The sequence below is a fragment of the Amblyomma americanum genome, chromosome 8 (genome assembly GCF_052857255.1).
Source record: "Amblyomma americanum isolate KBUSLIRL-KWMA chromosome 8, ASM5285725v1, whole genome shotgun sequence".
NCBI lineage: Eukaryota > Metazoa > Arthropoda > Arachnida > Ixodida > Ixodidae > Amblyomma > Amblyomma americanum.
Genome location: NC_135504.1, coordinates 57,299,957 through 57,325,119, shown reverse-complemented (window position 1 = coordinate 57,325,119; position 25,163 = coordinate 57,299,957). Strand labels below are relative to the sequence as shown.

Genomic DNA, 25,163 nt, shown 5'->3' with positions numbered 1-25,163 from the left:
AAAACCACACTGATGGGTGTCAATAAGCTCAAGAGATTCAAGCAGAAAAGTTAGTCTTTTATTCAGCACACTTTCGAATGATTTGGCAAGGCAGCTGGTAAGGGCTATCGGCCTGTAACTAGTAGGGGATGTTGATTGTTTTCCAGGTTTCAGGAATGGTACAATAACTGCTTTCTTCCAGGCTTTCGGCAATCTTCCGAGCACCCACACTTGGTCAAAAAACTTCAAGAGCGCCTCCACAGATGGCTGGGAAAGATGTGCTAGCATTTCGTAATGTATATTGTCAGAGCCAGGTGCTGTCTTTTTTCCGGCCGAGAGAACTTCGTTTATTTCTTGGAGTGTTATTAAACCATTGTGCGGTTCTTTTGTGCAACCCGTTGTTGGAAGTCTATGTTTCTCCACTGCATGTTTATGCTTTAAAAATGTTTGTGTAGTGTGAAGAACTAGAAATGTTTGAGAAGTTTTCTCCTAAGATGTTTGCCTGTTCCTCTATATTTGTCTGTGTACCTGGAGCTGTTAAGAAAGGAATTGTGTAAGGCGAAAAGCTTCCGTTAAACTTGTGGACTTGTTCCGACTTGTTTTTGGACGTAACTGAACTATTTATGCATGATACGTAGCTTCTCCATGATGTTCTTTCGGCATTTCGGCGGATGTACCGAGCTTTTGCTCTCGTCTTTTTAAAGTTGATGAGGTTCTCCTGAGTTGGGTATCTTCGAAAAACTCCCCAAGCTTTATTTTCCTTCTTTTTTGCTTCCCGGCATTCCTGCGTGTACCATACCTTGTTGTTTTGTCGTACTATTCCTGACGATTGAGGAATAGCTTGGCACGCAGCACCAATAATGCAGCTTGTAAAAATTTCATTCAGTTCGTCAACGTTAAGACTGTTTGAAAATAATTTCTCCAGGCTAGCCTTTTCTCTAAATAGTTGCCAGTCGGCTAGGTGTAGTTTCCAACGGCGTGGTTTACTAGGGATGACTGATGGTGGCGATGAAAAGTTAATCACTACCGGAAGATCATCGCTTCCGTACCGGTTATCGAGAACATCCCACTTAAAATCGGTAAAAACGGAAGAAGAGCTAAAAGATAAATCTATGCAACTCATTTTTCCTGAGGCTGGAGAGCAATATGTGGGTTTGCCTGTATTGAGTAGGCAAAAATTTTTGCACAATCTAATATACGGCCCCTAGTGTGTCTGTTCACCCCCCCCCCCCCCCCCCAGAAAGGAGAGTGTGCATTAAAATCCCCAACTACCAGATATGGCTCTGGTAGCCGATTAAAAAGTGACTCTAGGTCATGAAGTGTTACTGTGAGGTGTGGCTGAAGGTATACTGAACATATGGTAATTGTTTTAAAGCTAATTACGGTGACTGCAATGGCTTCATAATTCGTCTGCAGCTGGATTTCACGTGTTGCAACACCGCTCTTAACAACGACAGCAACACCTCCAGAGAGCCTATCTGCCTGCTCACGGTCACGGCGAAAGACTTTATAATTCTTAAAAATATTTTTTTGTAAAGGTCCCAAATTGGTCTCCTGAAGGCACAGTGCTACAGGAGACATAGAGCGTAGGAGATCTGTTGCATCGCTGTAGTTATTTAAAATTCCACGGCAGTTCCAGTGGATAAGGAACGAAATGATTATTTTAAGGAGGAGTGTTTTGAGACCTCAGGTCCCTCCTTGTTGAGGGCCTGTTATCGTGGTTTTTTTTCTTTTTTCCGGTCAAGACAGCCCCGTCGCCGTTGCGACCGAGGCGAGCTTTGACTTGTATCCATCGCCTCCATGGAGGCGCTGGAGTTCCGCAGGGGGTGGTAGACTTCTCCCGAACGGGGGAAGCCTTGCGGGCTGCCGACTTGGAGGACGGCCGACCCGTTGTTGGGGGTGGCATAGCAGCTCTCGCTGCATCTGCCAGGGGCGCGGATGGCCCTGCCTCAGCCTCACTAGGTGTGAACTGAGCAGGTGCCTGAGACCGGTGTGATGCGCCGCGCCCGCGCACCACATCGGCGAAGTTTGTGTGGGGTGTTAAGGAGAAAGTGCCTTGCGACATTGCATAACGCTTTCTTGCCTCTTTAAAAGTGATATTATATTTTGTCTTTATTGTAATGATTTCCTTTTCTTTTTTCCAGGCAGGACAAGACCTTGAGTAAGCAGCGTGCTCGCCTTCGCAGTTTGCACAGCGTGGCGCGGCGTCGCAGCCGTCTGATTGGTGGTCATTGGTGGAGGGTTGCAATGCACTATACAACGTGCAATCCAATGATCAATTGCGATGGCCCTTGACAGTTGACAAGCGTTATATTGACTGGTCCATCCTACTCCCAAAGATGAAACAGCCCAACGTGAAGAACAACCCACACGTCTTTTCGAGATGCCCCATTGAACTAGAAACTGCCACTAAAGAACAGTGCGAGCGCATGTGCCGCTACATGTGTTTTAATTCATTGGATACATGTTCCGATAGTTCACTACAATGGGTCGCATCTGAAATTATGTCTAAATTGTTCATGCAAATCATCTTGAGTGTGATGACAAATACATACGCAAACGGTGGTATTCTGTTATACTCCAATGATTTGTATGTCATTTCCAAACTTTTCAATCTTCTTGAAGACATATGCAGCCATGTATCTTCTTCCAAAAAATTTTATGAAAAGCGAGTGTATTTCAAACATAACTTCAAAGACAGGTGTGACGCAATGTACAAAGATAACATTGAGCCCGATCGGCTATACAAATTAAAACCACACATTGCGGGCGACAAAAAAATATATTTTAATTATCGCATGCATGCACATAAACAGCGCCGAAGAACTGCACACAGTCAACGAATGCTCCAAACTCCCGCGCTCACAGTCCTGCATAGGATCTACCACAGAATTTAACATCATTTTACCGGTGTGTGTCTCACAACATGCAGACAAAAACAAAAAGTTTGCCGACGAATTTTTCAATCGGCCCACTTTCATGTCCATTGCATCGGCCATGTACGTGCCATTTGAGGGTGATGTAACAAATGCCGTGATGTACAACCTAGAGAATGTTGCACGCCTGCACGTGTCCATGGTTGGTCCATATTCACACATCAGTACGCACATTTGTACATCTTCTCTACTCAAACAAAACGTATCCGGACGTGTCATGCAAACTTTACGACATGCAAGTGGTCACCTCCGACCCCATTTATAAAGACAATAAGCAACAACCCGAGACCATCCTCCCACCTCTTCCGAATGTTGTTGGCGGCACCTATAACCGAGATGTGAATACTCTCAATATTTATCTGTTGTCATTGGAACACGACGAGGAACTTAAGCGCTACGACAGCGAAGTGTGTCAAAATAGCTCAGATGCCCGCACTGTCGGTTCCACTGCCGCCACAAAAGCAACAGACAGAGTACGGGGATGGAACTGGTGTTGCCAGTCCATTCATGACTGATGCACAACGACAGCGCGTTGCCGAATATATCAAACTAAACACGGCTCATGCAAAACGAGCACGCGAAATGGAAGCTCGCAGGCTTTTGACCAAGGACCCCGCGCCTGTCGATATCTCATCAGAATCTCCCCAAATTGTTGAAATGGAATCGGCAGGGCTGCCCTTTAAAGAAGCCACGCCGCAATATGTGGTGACAACGGAAGATTCCATTGCAACCAACAACGTTTAAAGTGGACCGATTAGACAGAAAAAGTCCGCAAACAGTGAGCTTTGTATCATCGACATCACAGAACCCACTCCTTCCGAATGCCCCACCCCAACCAAAGAAATCTACACAGCCATCGTATCTCCAATCTCCGATGTGTCAGACAATTGTGTAGAAACTATAAATTCAAGCACGGAGTCCGCTGTCGGGACTCCGATGTGTTTCATGTCCCCGTCGCCCGTAGCGTCTCCCTTGCAACACATTACCAATGATGGGTTTGGACTCGAACTGCCCCCCATATCCACTGCCATACCCTCGTATGAAAACATACTTCGAGGAAATTCCGGAACATCGAGGAATGGCAGTAAAAAGAAAAAAGTTGACTTTGCGCCAGACCAATCAAAAAGGTCTAAACGAAATACACAAAGCGGGTTAAGACTGGGAGTGTGTGATAATATTGTGTAACATGTATTAGTGTCCTATGTATGTGAACATGCGTGCATTTATGTGAAACCTGAGTGACTTGTAATATTATATGTATGTGAAAAATGTTTGCTGCCTACTCGTGTAAAATATACTTTGAGGGAATTCCAAGTCATCGAGGAATGGCACTAAAATGGTAGATTTGCACCACACCAACCGGAAAAAGTCAAAATGTAAACATATGTGTGTGAACATGCATTTGTGAAACTTGAGTGACTTTTGCATGTATGTGAGAAATGTTTACAAGTGTGTGAACATTGTGTAAATTGTTATAGCATTGACTGATTATGTTGTATATATATGCGGGAATGTGTGCAATTGTGTGAACATTGAGTAAATTGTTATAGCATTGACTAATGTGGTGTGGTATGTATGCGAGAAATGTATACATTGTGTGAAACTGGTGATTGCTATAGAATTGATTGATCATGTGGTGGTAATAAATAATTTCAGACTGGTATTCTTGTGTTTGGTGTCGATACTTATAACCACAAATATATGGTACCACAAGTCAGACACGAACGCGTGATATTAAAGGACACAGGAGCCAAGCAATGCCCAAACGTTTAACATATCACACACAACATCGCGTTGGAGAAACTCCGCGCCTGACAAACTCTGCGCTGACACCAAATAATGCACCCTAGAGATGGCATGAGTTCTCAAAAGAACATATGGATATAAATTTTATTGCGTCCTAACTATTCACCTAATTAAGCTAGGACCAAACAAATTACATTTCTGAAGTCAGCGCAAAATTTGCAACAAGATAGACACCTCACTTGTTTAATTACGTCAATAATTAATTATGATGAAGCTTAGCTGGCTGAGACGTCACAATCTGAAAAATTTTAGTAGGCGGCGGCGGGCGGCTCGCTCGCCGGGGGGTTGAAACGCGATTTTGCCCCGAGGCCAAAAAAGTTTTCGAGCCTCGCTGGAAACGCGATTACAACTTGCACGTAATAACAACTTGCATATTTGGAATCGGCATCTAGAGTAGAACATCTTAGACACCGAGTTCGCCCCCCTGGGCCAAAATTTGGTGGTCACGTGACCTTAATTACGTAATAATTAATTAACTAATTAAATTAGGGCCAAACAACTTATATTTTTGAAATGAGTACAAAATTTGCAACACGATAGATATCTCACTTGTGTAATTACGTCAATATTTAATTATGATTAGGCTTAGCTTATTGTGACGTCACATTTCTAATACAAAACCTAGTATGCGGCGGACGGCTCGCTGCCTGTGGGTTGAAATGCGATTTTGCTTCGAGGCTGAAAAGTTTTTCGAGTCTCGCTAAAATGCAATCTGACCCCACGGCGGCGAGCCGCTCGCCACTACCCATATAGAAAAATCTAATGTGCTTAATATCTCAAGAACTAATTATCCCACGTGATTCAAACCTGTATTTTACGAATCGGCATTGAGAGTAGAACATTTTGGACACCAAGTTGATCCACCCGGGCTAAAATTTGGAGATCACGTGATCCTTATAACATTATAATTAATTAACTAATTATGCTAGGACCAAGCAAATGATATTTTTGAAGTCAGCACAAAATTTGCAACAAGATAAATATTGACGTAATTAAACAAGTGATATATCTAATTATGATTAGGATTAGCTTATTGTGACGTCACATTTCTAGTACAAAACCTAGTATGCGGCGGGCGGCTCGCTGCCTGGGGGTTAAAACGTGATTTTGCCTCGAGGCTGAAGTGTTTTCCGACTTTCCCTGAAAGGATAATCTGACCCTCAGACAGCGAGCTGCTCGCCGCTACCATATAGAACAAATCGAATATGCTTAATATCTAAAGAACTAATTATGTTACGAATCAGATCACCGAGCAGAACATTTTAGACATCGAGTTGAGCCATCTGGGCCAAAATTTGGAGATCACGTGACCTTTATTGCCTAATACCTCTTTCTGTAATTAAGCTAGAACTAAATAAGTTATATGTTTGAAATACCTCTGAATTTGGAACACTATAGACATGTCACTCGTTTAATTCGAGTAATATTCATTCCATGCTAGCACTCTGAAAAAACCACGCGCTTTAGACGCGTGAGTGTACAACATTATATACATATGCCATAGGAACGACGTTTGCTCGATAAGATATGGCATCGTTACTGGATATAAGCAGTAAATTGTTTCCAGTGGGACAAATCATATATGCGATAGATCTGGATAACGATGTATACAGAAATGTGCAAAACAAATTCCCCAATGCAGACTCCTATCCATTGGCAATTGAAGTTATCTGCGGAACGCACAAAGAAACAATCACGGAAAGTGAATTGACATCTCTGAGGCAAGCATAAAAGGAAGACTTGCAAAATATGCATTGTAAACATGCACAATGTCAACCAGGATTATCATGTGTTTGAACTTCATGTGTGATCAACGTTCTGCGTTGCCAACGTTCTCCAGTTATCGGTGTGATAACCGAACATCTCTCGGTATAGGCCACCGATAATGAATTCTTCGAGGATGTACTGCCCCGGCTTTCTATAACACTCCATGGAATCTGGGTTATACGACACTTTAACTTTACCCTCGCAGTAGGGTCTGTCGTATTTGAGGAGAGGCATTCCCTTCTTCACGTACCTCCTAGTAGCTGCCAGCTCGGGACGACCGAACCAGTCCGAGTCAGTTTCCATGTACCACTGATATAATCTGTCGTACTTGTGCGAGTCGGCTGTAACGAGTTCGTGGTCGGTAAGCGCGAGCGCGGCGGGCGCCATCCTGCACACGCCGGCGACTTCGTCCCACCAAGTAAGCACCGAATGCGTGCCCAGCAGTAACGAATTTTGATTCGCGAGGTCGGGGTCTTCCTCGAGCACGGCGTCCATTGGGTGTTTGTAGTCCGGTATACCGACGTTGTCCGCGTTAAAGTAGCAGAACTCTCCCCACGTGTATTTACCCACCCTATCCTTCTGTTCTTTAAGAAACGCTTCTTTCGTTACAGGCACTCCGTCCACCACGGCCCGGCAACTGACGGCGAGACAGCCTTCCTTGGTGAAGACGTACTTTCCGTACGGACGCTTTCGACGACGCAGCTCGGCTCGCGTGCTCTCGTCCTGGTGAACGTCGTCCCAGATACAAGGATACGGAACCGATTTGCTGAGATCGTCGCCGCTCTGTTCCTGCCATTTGACGAATCCTCTGTCTGCGAACGCCTTCCCTACCGGCGACTGAGCCTTAAATTTCTCCCGCATCCGATACTCTGCGTATAGCGCCACATTTGCAACGTCTTCCTGAGTTGGCTGGAACGTCGGCGGCTTTTCTATTTCCACGTCGTCGCTATCCATTTTGAATCTCGACGATGTCGAAAAAGGCCGGGCCTATGAAACGCTTCCTAGTGCGTATGGAAGAAGTACTGAGACGTAGAGAGGAACGTGCTTCTAAGCAGAAACAACAGGAGCAATCCAACAAGGTCAAGCGCAGCAAGACGACGGGCACCAAGCGTTTAGGTTCAGCATCCAAAGGTTCCTACAAGAGAGGTTCCTGCAGCAAAGGGAAAGAAGATGGGATTCAACAACGAGTCGTTCGGCGGGTGACCGCGAAATCCAGCAGCAGCAGCAACGCCATTGCTCACGACGACGAGATAGTTTACAAAGACGTGCTGGCCGCGGCAAACTGCGGTTTCCCCTGTGGTGAGGAAGATGAAGTCGTCGTGATAGACAGCGATGATGACAACAACAAGAAATCATCGTCCACCACCTCCAGGAAAAAGAAGAGTGACGCTACCTCGTCGTCGTCTGCCGCTGCCTCTACCGCTACCACCACCACTACTGCAGCGGAGGAACTGATTGCAGAAATGGAGTACTTCACCGACGTGGGATACAGGCCTCGCGGTGGTGTGTACTCGTACGTTTGCTGTCCTCAGCAACTGAATCCGACGTACGAGAAGTACTTTACGACTCAAGACGGGGGACGAACATCATCGTCGTCGAAAAAGAGGCTGCGAGCCAAGACGGGCGTGGGTAGTGCGGCGGTTGCCCTGGCATCGGTGGGGGACGCTACGATGGGTGTTAAGCAAACGTCGGCAGTGTTCGCCGATGCGATGCTGAACAAATTATTGCTTCACGACCTGCAGCTGCCGTTTCCTCGAGCAAAAATATGCATCGTGTACCTGAACGTCTTTGACGGCTGGGACTCTAGCGAGTGTCACCGATTCAGCGAGTACGTCATAGACGGGTTCGACGACAGAGCGTCCACGACAGAAGAGGAGATGCGCGAAACTGCGCGCGAAGCACTGTGTAATCCGGTCGAAACGGCTCCGGCGCAGGCAAAAGTCGCCTACGCCAACGTGTTTGCGGCTCTGGCCAACCTCGTCGGCATAGACGACGACGCTCGCATGTTGTTCTCGGAGACTATTCCCGGTGTCCAAGAGGTGTACGACGTGCCGTTGCGCTACCGCTCGCTCTTTGAGCGCACGCTGGAACCGGACGCCAAGTGTCTCACCCTATGCTACAACTGGAAGAAGGAGGAAATTTCTCCGTGTGCGCTGGTTAACACAGCCTTGAATCGGTGCAGCGAGCGGGCTTTCGGAACGCCGAGCCCTCCTCGAGCAGCGGGCTACACCAGCAGCGGCGTGTCGTCCCCGATGTTCATGGAGCCCATCGTCCTACTGGGTCACGTGGAGTACATCAAGAAACACTTTATAGCTCCCGAATTGATGACCAAAAAGAAGACGACGCCGACGACGACGCCAATCACCGTCACCAAGACTCACCGCATCGCCCTGCTTCAGGCGAAAGAACACGCCGAACGCATGAAGAGCACAAACACAGAAGGTCTAGATTGAATAAAGAATCTTTATTTCCCCACAAGATTCGTTGGTGTTACTTTCGCTCAACCACGTACCGCGACCGCCTCTCGGAGGTTGCGACGCGGCGAGCGAAATATCCGCGTCGGCCGAAAGTATTCTGCGTACCGCGCTGTCGTTGGGATTCAATTAGCCGATGTTGACTAGAATTGCCATGAAGTACCTGGCCGCGCGCGTATTGACGGGAGTGTCTGGTAGCGAGCGCAAATGTTGCATGGTCTGTCCGATCAACGCGCTAGGAGTAGAGCTGGAACGAATAATGTCGTGGATCGCCAGCTCGGTTTCGTTGTTCTTGCCCACTCCGAACGCGGTCGAAGCGAGCGATCCGCCGCCTATGCGCTCGCTTTCCCGTATGCAAGCGCGAACGATAGCCGCGACAGAGTCCGCTACGTTGGGGGCGATAGCCGTGCCACCGGCGGTCGCAGCCGTCGTGTTGAGGCAGTTAGGGTCGGTCGAGCCTGGTTCGCACGTACGCGTATACACGCCGTTGGACACGTACCTAGTCACCGTGTTACCCGTAGCCATCTGCCGCGCGACAATGTTGATCGGGCTCAGTGTCGAGTCCAAGCCTATGACCACGCCGGCGGGTGGCTTGACGCGACTGCACGTTTCGAAGTCGCTAACGCCGATCGAGCGACCGCGAGTCGGGAGAACGTATTTTGATGGCACTCCTCTAAACAGGGAATGGGTTTGGAAGTATCCCGGCACGTCCATCGTGGTTTCCGAGAAACACGAATCGGCTGCGGCAGACAGTCTGGACCCGGACGCGTCGACGTTACATATTCCGTTCTCGACCATGCGTTGGTAGTACGCGCGGTCTGGAAGCGCGGTACCCAAGTCCCCGGCTTCCATGCGAGCGCGCTTAATTTGGGCAATGGTTCGCTTTTCGCGATCGGTAAGACCGCGGTTGATGAAGCGCAACTCGCCGGTTATGGGGTTGTATATCACATTGTTCGGGGCAAACTCGGCGGGTATCTCGTGAGAATTTACGAGTTGATACGAGACCAGAGGAGACACGCCGGTGTTGAAAGTTGCCAGGTACGCCGAATGTCGCTGACTGGGACTGGATCTGGCCGCGCGCAAGGCCTTGTTCAAGTACTGCGTGAATTGCACGGGATGCGCGGTGTCCGGCGAGAACCGGCGAACCGGACCGCCTCCCGTTCCTTTCGGAGATTCTACGACGGGAGAACAGTTTACGGGAATGTGTGTGTTCAGCACGGTCATGCGGAGCACATCCGCGACCATTTGTACATTGGAAGGGAACCTGTACTTGTGGTAGTTGTTGTCTATCGACGCCATTTTGCACAGTCACAACCTTATTTTTTCGCGGCAGTGGCAGCATCGAATAGGGCCATTGTTACTTTAACGACGAAAGCGTCGGAAGCGCACAACCGACCGCTGGGGAAGAAATGGTAGGAAGTCGGCGGCGATGATGCCGCCGACCGTCGCCGCTTGAGCGTGTGCTTTACTCGGATATTGGAGTGCCACCAGTGCATAGGCGGCGAGTAACAGTTCTGAAACGACGAGAACAGCTGTTGTGACGACGACGTCTCGCGCGAGATCTCAAAGTCGTTGATCATGTGAACTTCATGTGAACTTATCATGTGTTTGATCTTCAAACAGACATCAACGCCCATTGAATTCGATGCATTGAAGATAATATGCTGTTCCGGCCTTAGTTACGGTGACAACACAAAAAGCACCCATAGTGAATGGGAAATATGTGGCGGAGTATATGCCCGCGAAACAGAGTCTGATCGAGCACACAGAATCCATAGAAGACATCAAAATGGTGGAAGGGTTTGGGCGTGTAATGACAGATCGGTCACCGTCGTACCAATTTCTCATCCAGAGGCATAAATCTGCCCCCAGCGCGAAAATCGGCCCGGACTTTAAACTTCACATCATCGACAGCACGTGTGCACACGAATTTGACAATCCAGTGTGTTTGTCCAAGTCAAGTTGTGTCCTATGTGAACTGTTGGAATCTGCTCCCAGTGTACACGTGAATCCCAATCACATTTGTTTGTCGAATGCCAAAAATGAACATTGCTGCGATGACGACACAAGCCTTGCTAACAAACTGAAATGTTTGTCCATAGAACGAAAAAAAGAGGGGTGTTGCGAGGCGTGTACTACCAATTTTGCGGCGCTCACAAAGTACTGTGAAGACGTGGTAAACAGTTTGTGTGTCCTGAAAAGAAGATTGGCGGAAAATGAAAATGCAAAGTCGTTTCACGAAACGAAACGCATTGTGGATTCATTTCAGATACCCGCACCGGCTTGTCTGAAATATGTTAAATTTGTCCAATTTGTGGAACGTTTGATCTCCAGCGGTTGCAGAGGCTGCCACCGGACAATTTCCTCGCAACACGAGGTGTGGGCCGTGGTGTGTCTTGTGTTTGAAGGTTGCACGCAACGCCCCAATACCACGTTGACCGTGAGATTAAACGTGATTCCAATACGATTCAAGCGCAGGCACGTGCTACCCGCATTATGTGGTTCATACAATTTGCCAAAGTGTCAAGATTCTCGTTTGACTAGGGATCATTTGAGCTGGATATGACTGACATACACACAGAGTGTTTATATGAGTTTGCGACAAATATAAATGTGTGGAATGGGATAACTGCATTGAAATTGACGCGAGAGTGTTCACTCGAGAATATAATATACGAGCTGGTGACAAAACAAGACTCGACCATTCGCTGCTTGTCTTTGCCAATATTAGACACGTATAAAATTTTCTCAAAAGAACACGTGCAAGCGATGCTCTCAAGTACACCATCGTTGGTAATGCTCGAAACTCCAGTGAATTGGCTTCACGTAGATGCCATAGTGGAAGTCATCGAAAAACACCCAAACCTCTAGATGGTTGGAAATGCATTTGCCAGCAAGAGAATCAAAATAATGAACTGTGCCAATGCATTGGACATAGACTGGCACGTGCTGTTGGGAAAACAGACACAAATTACATCATCGACCCAAAAAACGACATCAAAAAGCTGGAAATGTGGGCGCAGATGAATTGTTTTTGGGTGTCGTTTCCATGTACACAAATGATCCGTGTGTGGAAAATGCCCGTGCAATTGTTTTAGGCCTAATTACTAAATATAAGAACACGTGCTCTGGCTCTGACGCCTCCCCGGCAACATAGTATCGCCCAGCAACAGGAACTCTTCCATGTGCGCTCACGACCTTGTCCATATTTGCATTGTTCTCGCAAGTGGGCAGATATGAGATTGTCAAGTTCACGTCGTGAGAGATAAGGTGCCGTTTCTCAGAAAAAGTATCAAGGGGGTAGAGTGACGCCATTGAACACTTCTCCATTGTCTAAGAGACGCCACCATATCCAAGATAAGGTGCACCGACCGCATTCTCAGAACAGCGACGCTGCCGAAGCCAAAAGATAAGGAGCATCGATCACATTCTCAGAACAGCGACGCTGTTGTCCATTGCCTAACATTAGACGAATGAGGAGAGATAAGGAGCACCGACCGACTTCTTGAAAACAGGTGCAAGTGAAGAGCATTGTCCATTGTTTTACACGAGGAGCACCGACCGACTCATGTGGAGCGGAGCGACATGACACGCATATGTCGACATATGTCTTCGGTCGCCGTCCACCCCACTCGAAAGGTGTCCCTCTTTCGTATATGTATATAAGATGATGATGCAGAAATGGCCACTTTCATTGACGATGGGATTGAAACTGATGGAGGGGAAACTCGCGAAGAGACAACCGAGGACGAGGAAGAGGACGAGCGGGAATTGAGGGAGGAACTTAAAAATTTGGATGATGATGAAGACACGTCGGATAGAAAGATACGTCGTCGCAGAACTGTACAGGGGCCGGAATCTGCGGAATCTGGCGATGACTCAAAGGCATACAACTCTATTCCACCATCCCCAAACGATGGGAGTACACCCAAACGCAAGTTCACCCCCCGCTATAACAGGGCAGTCATTGCATCTTCGGATGATGATGACTGTGCGGCTGACCAAGAGATGCCAAAAGAAACTGAAGGTGTTGTGCAAAGTGAAGGTGTTGTGCAAAGTGTAGTGTCCGATGTTATAGCTGGACTGGTGTCGCGTGTGTGCGAGGACAATGACAAAGAAGGGGAGTCGTGTAAAGTAGCCGATGTCGTGTCTGGACATGTGTCGTGTGTGTGCGAAGGAGAAAAGAGTAAATGTACAGATTCGGGTGATGTTGGCATACCGTCTGGTATTACACCTGTGTCTCGCGAGTGTGAGGAAAAGTGTAAAGGGTCTGCTGATGATAGCGACCATTGTATAGTAGCTGATGTTATGTCTGAACTGATGTCGCGTGTGTGCGAGGGAGAAAAGTATGAACAATCTGTGGTCACAAACTCATATGAAGCTTCTGCTGTTGATCCATGTGAAAATGTGCTCTTTGAAAGCGACAGGACCTCCGGAATGGGTGTGTCATTGGAAAGTGCAGGTGAAAGTAGCATATCAGACATCACACACCAAATTGAAAATATATGTGTTGACTCTAAGGACGCTAAAGGTGATACAGGCGATAAAGACGTCCAGTTAACCATGGAAGGGTTGTTAAACCTTTGTGAGGAGACAAGGGGGATTGATTCTGACATTGAAGAGAGGTTATTGGCAGATACAGACACGTTAACACAAGTGTCGGTGTCTGTCGTGGAAACTGTATTGGCCCATGAAATAACATTGCAAGATGCGCACAAGATCGATTCTGGTGCGAAAAGTGACAAAAACATCGGCAATGTGGGCGAGACAGCCAAAATGCTCGATGGGGATGTGCAAATGGAGGAATCTGAGAATCTGAGTGACATTGAAACTCGGAACGTCCGATCAGATTTGGGAGATATCCAAGTAAATGCTATTGGTACCATGGACGACCAGGACATGGACTCGTCTCATTATTCCCCTGCACATTCACCCACTAGGTCGGTCTCCTCTGTGCATTCGATGCAGTCATTGCCACGCAAGAGGGCATCTTCTCCGCTTTTGCAGGATTATGCACAGAGTAGCCCGGGATCAATTCAAGTCGACGAACAGGATTCCAATATTTTGCACAAAAAGACTCCCTTGCTTCCATCAACGCCCAAAAAACGCCGGCGAACTAAGAATGCCAGCACCAATACCCCAAACAAGATGGAGCCGAAGCGTGCAAAATTTCCGAATACAATGCCTCTTAAACGACCCAACCCTAATGATGCAGTCGATCAAACGCCAAGTAAGGACACAAGGAAACGTAAACTTCTGTCTGATGCGGAATTGCAATATGTGGAAAAAAACCTAAAAACTGCCAAATCTGCCCCTACGTACGAAGAGACCGATATGATTCACGATGCAGTACACACAAAGTATGAACGCATCAAGAATTACACGAACAAGGCTAGGGTGAAGCTTTTTTTCCTATTGGAATTTTTAATCAACATCATTGCAGTAACAACACTAACAAAGAACGACCAGTGTATTATTGACAATATGGTACACACGTCAAAAACTGTGGAACGCGACGATGATGGAGGTCCTGTCGTATTTGTGGAGCATTTTTTAACATGGGACCAGTTGGTGTGGACATTGTTAATAGAAATTTTTGGTTCGAGTAAGCAAGCCAGATTGGTATTGGAATTTGTGGCCCTGGGCCTGACGACAAATAACATGGGTAGAGTGATCATGTATCTGCACGGTCAAGCATCCAATGGGAAATCATTGCTAATAGATCTGTTACAGAACATGTTGGGGGAACATAGCGGTATGATCAAAATTTTAGAAAGTAATTATTTTTCCAAAAAATTTGATACCAGGATGGATGATTTCATGAGGTGTCACCCCGAAGAAATTAGGTTTTTAGTAGAAAACGAAATTGCAGTTAACAACATGGACGCGGTAGGCAGACAAAAGATGAAGCAATTTACGGGGGGTGACACTTTTGCGGGCAGGCCTCCTTATTGTAGGTACACGCTGACTGCAAAAATAAATGCTAGTATAATTACGGCCTCGAACGATTTGCCGTATTTCGATACAACCATGTATGCCGAACGCACCAGATACATGATCATTCCTGCCACGTCACATTTCATGACGAATAAGACCAGTGTGCGATGGTTTTTGATGCGCTACATGGCCGGGGACAGGCTGAGACGCCGTGTGATGCAGGACGCCTACCCAATGTTTCGAGATTGTGTAAAACTGTTAAATTCAAAAGCAAATGTTATGTATCCGTTGGATGTTGAACACATGGACGCTAAATCTGTGTTACTACCGGCAGATGTTGATTTATTGGATGTCAACCTTGCAATGAATCTGAAAGCGCCCCCGCAACATATCCCTAGTATGAAATGGCTATTGGCGGACAGAAAATTGGCAACACCTCCCACCCATAACGTGTTTGACGTAGATGACAGTTTGGACATAAATGACCTTTGGACCGCGTTCAATAAAACTTATGACACGCCGCAGTCCGGCCGAATTGTGCTTTTGAACCATAACGCTCACATTCACCTTTATACGTTTACTAGAGATTTTGACAAATTGTGTCTATATCTAGCATGTCGAATATTTGACGAAATAGATGACGCGTGTTTATTCTGGAAAATGAAAGACATGTCCGACCCAATGTTTCACATGCCAAGCATCAAGCAATGCGTAATTGCCCAATGGATACGCAAACGCCATCGTAAACATGCGAAACGACCGGTAATGGGAATGAAGAAACGAGGGCGTAAACGTGGTAACCACGGCCGTGCCAATATTGGTAAACACGTCACACCGCCCAATGTCCACGTTATTTCGAGGGACGAAGACTAGGACCGAGCGGCGACGAGCAGCCGCGCGACTCCGCCCCCTGCCATTCTCCTCCCCGAGGCGCGCGCTCGCGCACGCGCGACTCCGCCCCCTCTCTCCTCCAGATGTCAAGAGAATAAAGCATTATCTCTTTGTATAACATACTTTTACTTTTGCTTTTTCTTTCCCGGCGAGCATATATACACAGCAACCACCGAGCAGTGTATGTCTCGAGCGGCGGCTATGGTATGCTGTGAGGTCGTCGCGATGGATAGATTAAAAATTGGGTGGGAATACCCGTCGCCACTTACTGCTATAAATGTGGAAACGGACTCTGGTGTTGTGTATGAGCTAACTACAAACATCAGGAATGCACTGCAAAATGAAAGTGTGTCATACTTTCAGTATTACAATGATATATCGAAAGGATTGATTGTCGCCAATGCTCTACCGGTGCAATTCCTTTCGTGTGTGGATCCACCCCGCTTTCTAGCACTGCACGCACCCGGGGAAAAGCATCTGATCATCATTCCAACTCTGTTGACACCATTGGACGTGGATTTGGTGGTCAAAGACAAACTCCATCAACAATCCAAACAGGTATGTATACACTTACGGTGATGTCAATGTATATACCTCGAATGAGAGTACTCAATATTTGTGTAATTGTGCAGATAACCCTGTACTTCAACAACACGGACATCATTGGAAAAGTAAAGGTGTGCAGCAGGGTCGCAAAGACGGTCTTGGGCAACATAAACAAGGTCGATTTCCTTGGAATAATCTGGAACGTGGATGATTGGGTCAGCATGGGTGTCCTGATTCCGAAATACTGGTCGATGCGCGACACCAGCCCTAAGGACATCAAGCACCTCTGCGTTGTTTCCAGGCACTACAACGACTTGACTGTTCGCAACGAACCCATGATCCTGAGACACCTGTGTCGGAACACCAGCGGCGTCATCTACAAGTCGGCGTTCAACAACACCAGGGGCGTGGCAATTTCTGTACAGCAAGGTGATTGTTTTTCAATACTGCCATTGTCAATGCTGCCTGGATATCTCAACTTGGACAATGTCACGCACTTGACTTTCGCGGGTGAAATGTGCATAGATTCAGCAATGGCACCCCTGACTCGAGCATTTAAAGACAGCAATGCATATGCACATATTCAAACCATAGTGTTCTTGAAACGTGGAAACAATTGTAAACCCCACTACTTTGGTCGTGTCGTGGATGCAGAAACTGGCCGGGATATTGTCGTTCGGTGTGTGGACATGAATAATCACATTTCTCGGACATGGGGCGATGTGCGGGACATGGCTCTGCAAGTGTATGGCACAGACACGCTCTGTTTGAACATATATCTTTGGCTGTTCAAACATTGTAAATAGGCAGAACGTCGTCTCGCAGTAGCGCAACCCGCAAACCTTCAATCTCGGACGAGTCCAGTCAAACGCAATTGCGATGACGGAGATGAGCCACCCGCAAAAAAGAAAGTGCCATCGGCACCACAAGACCCCGACGTTATTGTAGTGGCCGACACACCAGCGCCAATAACTTTGCCAGGGTACATACGTGATATATATGAAGTTGTCTGGAACACATTGGAGAAGAGCATCACATTGCGCATCTCCATTGTGTGCAGTCGCCGGACTGTAAAAGTAACTTGCTGCACTCCATCGATCGAAGTAAAGGTGGAGGCAGTGCCGTTAATGTTACAATCCATCTTTGGTGTTCCTTCCAACGCAACAGACGAGAGGAGCGACGCGCAAAGTGCACTGTTGACGAGTGCTGTTGTCTCTGTGAAAAACATATATCACAAGTCTAAACATGTTGATGTTAATGTGACATGCACGCCAAGGGACGTGTTGTTTGTTATTCAAACGGCAACTGCACACAACCCTCAATCACTGATCATATCTTGTGCACCCGAAGTGTACACCAGTGGTGTTGTGTCGTTCACTCACACGAGATTGTGTGAAGTGCGTTGTAACACTGCCATCGCGCACCTGATAAAGTGCACTGCTCTCAGAACTTTGACATTGCCAGAGTGGTTTTGGGGGATGTTGACGGAAGACAATTTATTGGATGTCAACCTCGCAATGAATCTGAAAGCGCCCCCGCAACATATCCCTAGTATGAAATGGCTATTGGCGGACAGAAAATTGGCAACACCGGAAGCAAAAAAGATGGGAAGCGCCCTTGCGCGAATTTTGATGAAAACCATCATCCCATCGATGGGCGGTCTCGACGAATTCGGCGCATCGGTCAAAAAAATGGATGCTTACGTCCTCAAAAATGGCCACATTTTTGACGGATATAAAGACATGGTGTTAATTGTAATGAGAGCGTTGGTGATTCAGTGCCCTGGACATATTATTGCGCTTTCAGATTTATTGGCGGAATTTAGAGAAAGGATAAAGGTGGTAAATGGGTTTCGCAAAACAATTCATGGATTGGCAGGCAACCATGGGCAAGCAATGTATGACTATGTGTGTGAAAACACTAAAACAATGTCCACATTTCATTCCATGTTGGTAAGCAAGGGTTTTGACATTTTCAAAGACGACAGTGGTGCTTACATGCTTCGGAATTATAAAATGATTCCGTCTGTCATGTGTTTAGCGCATTGATTATCCCGGATGATTTAACTGCATATGCAAAGGAACTGAACGGCATTGACGCAAAACTGCCCAAACAAGTACGTGCGCCGCATGTACCTTACCAAGCCGTATGTGGTTGACGACATGGAGTTTGGAAGCTTGGTTGGATGTGGGTCAGGCAAAGCTAATGACATAGACAGGGATGTTGTCACTTATAAGGATGGTTTTGATCGCCTGGCATACATTGATGAGATTGACAAGTACATTGGTGACGACATTGCTTGTAAATAAACATCTGTGTTTGTTAATTATTGTTCATCAAGTGTGTTTATGTATGTATAGACAATGTACATATGGAAATTGTTGTATATACACATGTGTTTATTTTGTTTTGAAGAAATCAATTCCATGGACATGTGGTTGTGATAGAATCATTTTTTTAATGCAGCCATTAAAGAATTTGCGAAGCATCATCAATATCGGAGATACCTTCGGAATATCGATCCACGAATTGTCTTCGTCCGTAGTATGAGTCGAATTATTATAGAATTGTACCGCACCTTTTAAATCGGTGGAATTCTTCCCAAATAACACATACTCGTACTCTATTAATTGTGAAAGGAATCCGTCGTTCGGGCTGGCCAGGGGTCGGCGTTCGGCAATAAATTTCATGGCCTCGAGTAGAGTCATGTGTTTATATCTCATTAAATAAGCCATGCAAATGGTTGTGGATCGAGACATTCCTAAAACGCAGTGGACCATAATTCTAAGCACACCAACGCGACCGCGCAAGATTGACACAACTTACCAGACTTCTTTCTACTCGAATGAAATAATTACGTCGTCATATCAAGAAACAGTTTTAAGTAAATATTAAATGTCATAAAACGCGCCATTAAAACATGGTGGGTGTGCTATTAACAAAAAAACGCATTTCTTGGGGGCGAATGAACCTGTCGACGCCCCGTGCACTCCGGCTCAAGGTGATAATTCCGTGTGCAGCTGCACGTCTTTTTTTTCCTTGAGCAATTATCAGCCTACTATCCTGAAGTTCAGGTGAATGAACGCAGTAACTTGCATGCTATTAAGCGGACTGAGTGGCAGTGCCTATCGACTCCCAGACTTCGCGCTTTACTACCGTGGCCCAATGCCTGTTAGCCAGTTTCCGAATGCGGAATTTATGCGCGAGAAACCTATCGAGGCTAATTTAATATTTTTTATGCTACTACGCGGATCCAGCAGTGACGCAGCTGGTCAATACATGCTGCTTCTGCAGTGCACAGGCTTGAAGCAGCCGCCGGTAGCTGCGGCAGCTGCGGTAGGCACGGGCAAGCGGAACCTGTTTTGCCTACCATGCGAAAGTCGCTGCTAACATCAGCGCCACCGCATCTTCGTGACGTCGCGGGGTGAAGGAGGTCCATAGACGTACCCCCAGCAGCAGCAGCGGCTGTAGTCCCAGCGGGGGTAGCCACGTTCCCCTTCGATGTGTGAGGATGTGGTTGTGCAGTTGTTCCAGCCTCTCTTATGCTAGGTCGTGGCTGAACATCAGTTTCAAGCCTACTCTGTTTAGACCTGAATGTGTAAGGTTGTATTCTAACCGGTGCTGCAAATGTCGGTCTAAGAGCGAAACGAGCCATTAGTTTTAGTACACTGGTGGCCCGAGGGCGGCATCTGGCTGTAAGACTGTCCGGGCGAAGGAGCTCAGCTCTTTTATACATGTGCCGAGACGTCATTCATAGCGCAGCGCCCCTAGCGGGAGGAGCGGGAGTCAGGCGGTGGCTGCGGCCGCGCGCGACCGCGCGAGTTGGGGCCCAGCTTTTCCTCCGGCTGTCGTGACGTCACGTCACGTGGTTGCGCTAAAGGTCAATGGTGGCTGCCCGGCCGCGCCCAAGGGCTGAACTGAGTGATTGCAATATGCAACGCATAAAATGCAATGCAGCTCAGCACAGCGCTCAGTAAAACGACTGTCGGCGGAACATCACGAGCTACGCAGCCAAGCTTAGCTCGTACTGTGCAAAATGCAGCTCACTGCCACCACTTGTGGATGCGTATTCGATGTGACCGGAGTTAAAGCCAATGCAGTCCGCAACATTAACAACACTTGACGCTCCGCGGAACACCTGCGCCCCGTTCTTCATTGCATGAACACTGGCGCTATCCAAACGGACCACACTTTTTCACCCTAATTGTGGTAAAGTTTTTCGTGAAAGAAAGAACAAGCCAAAACGCTAGTGCCCAAATACCGATTGCCTCATGGCAACTAGGGAAATTTTCCGCAGGTTCGCAAAGTCTGAGGCAGCTGGGCTTTAGCCCTACCGCTTTTGGATATGCAAAAGCTGCATCAGGCGTGCAAGACACTGCAGGATAGCTATTCTCAGAACCTGTTGTAAAAGTATTGTGTATGCTTGGTGTTGTGGCACATCAGTAGCTAAGGCTACCATGCGCCAATCACAGCCCTTGAAAAGCGCCACTTCGATCCTCAGAGTTGCACTCGGTTCTTCGGCGACTATCGTGTGTGTGTGATTTTCAATGATTTTATAATACCTGCCGTACAAAAGAAATCGAAATTTTTACGTTAACAGCATCCATATGGGACTGATATTTTCTGCGTTGTAAATTGTAGTCCCTGTTTCACATTCCTCTAACACGTCTCGCATACTACAAACACGCACGTTTGACCTGCCGTACTTGGCCAACCTGCTAACTTTCCGCTATTCTAAGCACTCTCGTGAACTGCCAAATTGTCTACGTAGGCAGTCGCAGAACGAGGAAAACACATATTAGCTGTTAAACATTGGCACTAATTGCCAATAAACAGACAGGCACCGTCAACAATAGCGTCGATCCACGAGTACGGGAAAAATTAGAGGCCGAAAGAAACAGTCTAGCTCGATCGTTAGGGTCGAAATTTGACCCTCCGAAGACCGTTACGAAAGCGGCCAGAGCGGTCGCCCAACTGTTCGAAGTGCCCGGATGAAAGACTGAAGGAGCTCGGCACAGAATATGCGAAAACGTTAGCCCGAAGGGCTCGGCGGTTGTGGACGTTGTAGTGAACACTCAAGAATGAAACTATTAGGCGTTCGCTATTTTTGCTGGCTCCTGTGGATATGCGCTGTCTTCACGCATGGAACACAAAGCTACATCATGACGACGCCCAACTTGGTCCGGTCAGAGGCTGAAGAAACTCGCGATCTTCAACCGGGAGTCCCCTAGGGCCGTCACCCTGACCATGGAGGATCGTGCAGTGCGCCTGCGCACACTCTTCGAAGACATCTCCCTAGGAGCAGGCAAGTCGGGTTGGGTTCGCCTGCACATAATCTTACGGAAGCTGAGCGCTGACTGTGCCGCTTCTCGGAGCGGACGTTAACACAAGGAGGTTCACAATGATAAAAGGAGAAGGTCCTGCTGCTCATAAGTGAGACGGGCGACTACCTGCTGTTTCAGATCGCAAAGCCCTTGTTCGCGACCAAACAGACCATCATTATAATAGGAGCTGTCTTGGGAAAGCATTTTGCTATCTATGGGTGGCCTCGAGAAAGGAATAATGTGCAGAACATAGTCATCTACCAGATCGTGCTGAGCGCAAAGGGCAACGCCACAGGGATGGTCAGTAACTCGTAAAAGTTGCCGGAAAAGCCGATTCTCGGCAAGTAGAAGGCAGCCGCCACTTATGGTGCTCGACTGCCATGCGATCACCTATCCTCATCCTCACCACTGCTCCTTAATTCAATGGCGCCTAAGGTTACGACAACCAAGAAAGACCCTAGACACCACAGGGGCTGCACCCACGAACACAAACCGAAGGCATAGGCCTGTGAGCAGGTGACGCGCGCTCGTAGCTACCACTGCATAGCCCAGAGAGCAGTCACTAAGTATACCCGCGCCACGCGTTGAGAAGTGTACCCTATAAGAAACCAAATGTCATTTATGGACCGGTTAAACCGATGACAGAATCATCATTTAAACCAATGTCCATGCTATCGCCACCCTGGTTCTCTTGTCTATTCACAATAATCATCGCAAAACAACGCACGCGCCAATTTGGATGGAACCATTTAAGACTAAAATTCGGTCTTAGCAGCGCTGCATCAAAGAATGTGTCAACCGATCTGCCTCCGAGTTTGTTGGTTTCAGTTTTATGGCCCACAAGCACCTAACGCTCTCCTGCGCCAGACGCAATGTTTAGTGTGTTCGCTTTTTGGATACGTACTAAAAAGTTGTTAAGATACAACTTAGGAGCCCTTCTAAAAATGTAAACGTCGACTTGTGCTTTATGCTAGCAGGAAGCTTGGGGGGTGGAGGGAATCCAGATATTAGCTGAAAATTTTGCTCTCGAATTTTGTACATCACAATATCATGTTGGTTATCGAAAACCCATCTCCACATGCTTCACTAGTCGATATATCTTAATTAAATACGGATGAAGTTTAGTGCCTGATATGCTCGTTCGAAGGACACAGAATTACGTGTTCTTAATGCCTACATGGCTTCATTCAAATATAATTGTCCTACCAAAGTGGTTTTTGATTACATCGCTATCATATAGTGTTTCGCCTCTGCAGCCGCTCAGAGCAGCGACTGGAATGCAAGGCGTGCGAGGGACAATGCACGAAAAGACTTTTTACTATGACGGGTGCGCGACTGCAAGAACCGATTTGCCGCGAAAGTAGTGGATACCGCGACAGGACAGCGCACCAGAACTGTGCACACGCAGAATTTCGTCATGCGGCCGGCAATTCACGGCAGTTTATGTGCCTTTAGATTCCCTGGGCAGAAGGTCCCAGCAATATTTTCACGCTGGCGCTTGTAAGACCACTATACACACGACTGAAGATTCGTCAGTGAACATCACGTATTCCCATGCTGCACACCGCGAGAGTTTGGCGTCCTGAAAACTACCGGTAAGCCCTTAATTCATTGCACCCGAGCAGTGTTTCGCTTTTGTATTTGCAGTTAAGGGAGTTAAGAACATGTTCCAACACTGTCGTGGGGCAGGGGCTTCCTCGAACCCGTGCTCCGTTGGGTAGAGTGTCCGAGCCTTCGGGACGAGGAGATATGGAACTATAAAGCAAGTCAGCCGGAGCCGACGTCCTTGAGAGTGGGTACTCGCAGACGTCGGGCCGTTTATGATCATCTGGTCGACATTGCCAAGTGCGCGAGGGATTTAGCAATCGACAGGGACCGCAAACGCGCAAAACGGGCAGCCGAAACCGATGAAGAGCGGGAGCTTCGCCTGGCTGAACGACGAGCGAAAGATGCCGAAAGAAAAGAGTTCTCGCTGGAAAAGAGTTCTCGCAGTGCGGAACGCTCAACGAACGCAAGCTTTCGCTGGCATAACCAGGGTTAGCTGAGCTAAGCTGCAGCCATTTTTTTTTCTCACTATCCACATTGGCCACTGTGTGTGTGCGTGCGCGTAATTGGAATTCTAAACATTGACTTCCATTAAGTTTTATTTGGGATGCATTACTGCGCCGGCGCTCGCCTCTGAAGTTTTATCCCTTTGACAGCATGCATGCACAAAGTTTTATTTTTTCTCAACGACAGCACCCTTAGACCGCGAATTTCTGCACGTGGAAACGAGAGAAACCACCGCCTCTAGCTGAATACCGCGCATGCACGTTGGTTCTAACTGCAACTGCTGCGTGCCAACGACGCAGAGAAAAAAGTTTGAGGCGCGGTTCCGGTGAGGCTCCAACGTCGTATTCAACCACGCGCATCGCTGCTGGTTCATGTCCTGAGAAAATTTACGAGTTCTGGTCTACCGTAGTTGTGATTCCCGTTTTTTTATGTGACGATGCCAACGCGCACAATTCAAGAATCTGCAAATTGTTTTCCTTCATGCATGACAACGTGTTGTACACAATGCCGCTAGCTTTTCCGTTGGCGAGGGAGCACGATTTTTGCCAGATCACGGAAAGCGGGCTTGAATCCGGGGGCCCTTTTGTGTGTTGCTGGGTAGGCAAATTACGGTAAGTTTTTTATTTCGGTAAAGAAATTTTTTTTCACAAAGTCAATCATTCCGCAAAATTTATTGCCTCTTAACATCACATCGCACCATCATTATCTACATCATCATCATTACCGTGTGCGGCCGAATCTTATTTAAGCCAAGCCAGGTCTGCACCCGCAACGTCGATACAGTGATCGATCACCGCGACGGCGACGCATGCACGCTACTCGCACTTGCGCGTTATTCCACGATGGATGCCTCTCAGAAAAGTGAGTGACGCCTTTGTAGATTTGCAGTACGACCTACTGATTTGCACGATGTCAACGGAAAGTAGTGCGCGAAAATTTCGCCGCACAAGGAAAAGACGGGTTGGTGTTAGCCTGCAGCTCGCCGCGTGTGCCGAAGCTGGTGCTGATGCATTGTCAGAACAGTGCAACCAGCTTCAGCGTGATGTGTGTGTGACCGAACGTTTTGTGCCCGATACTGAGGATGTGCCGACCCCAGACACCACTAGTCAAGATGCTGAACCTGGGACCTTATCCTCAGGTTGACTGCAGGTTTGATTGCGAAGCCAATCATAAATGCGCTGACGAGGACGTAGCGACTTTCCGGCACCAGCTTCAAACATGGGCAGTGGAGACTAGGTCGTCGCATGCTGCTGTAACGTGACTTTTGAAAGTGCTCCGCAGCCACACGTGTGTTTCTTCTCTCCCATTATCGGCGAGAGCGCTGCTACAGACACCGAAAAAAATCGAATGACCTTTCCGAAATTTCGGGAGGCCAGTACCGCCACTTCGCTGTAGAAGCAGGAATACGGCAAATCATAGTACAATGTCGAGACCTGCCACCGGAACTGAAT

The 25,163-nt window shown here is 47.4% G+C and overlaps 2 protein-coding genes across 3 annotated transcripts in view; one reads left to right on the top strand and one right to left on the bottom strand.

The window, feature by feature from the left end:
• The window catches only part of LOC144101708 (BEN domain-containing protein 5-like), a 146,331-nt gene that overhangs the window by 70,268 nt on the left and 50,900 nt on the right, over positions 1 to 25,163 (bottom strand). The window lies entirely within an intron of this gene.
• On the top strand, positions 12,633 to 16,347 carry LOC144101706 (uncharacterized). The gene has a single exon (XM_077634839.1). It carries the CDS (start codon positions 12,644 to 12,646, stop codon positions 15,770 to 15,772), a length of 3,129 nt encoding a protein of 1,042 aa, XP_077490965.1. The 5' UTR covers positions 12,633 to 12,643; the 3' UTR covers positions 15,773 to 16,347.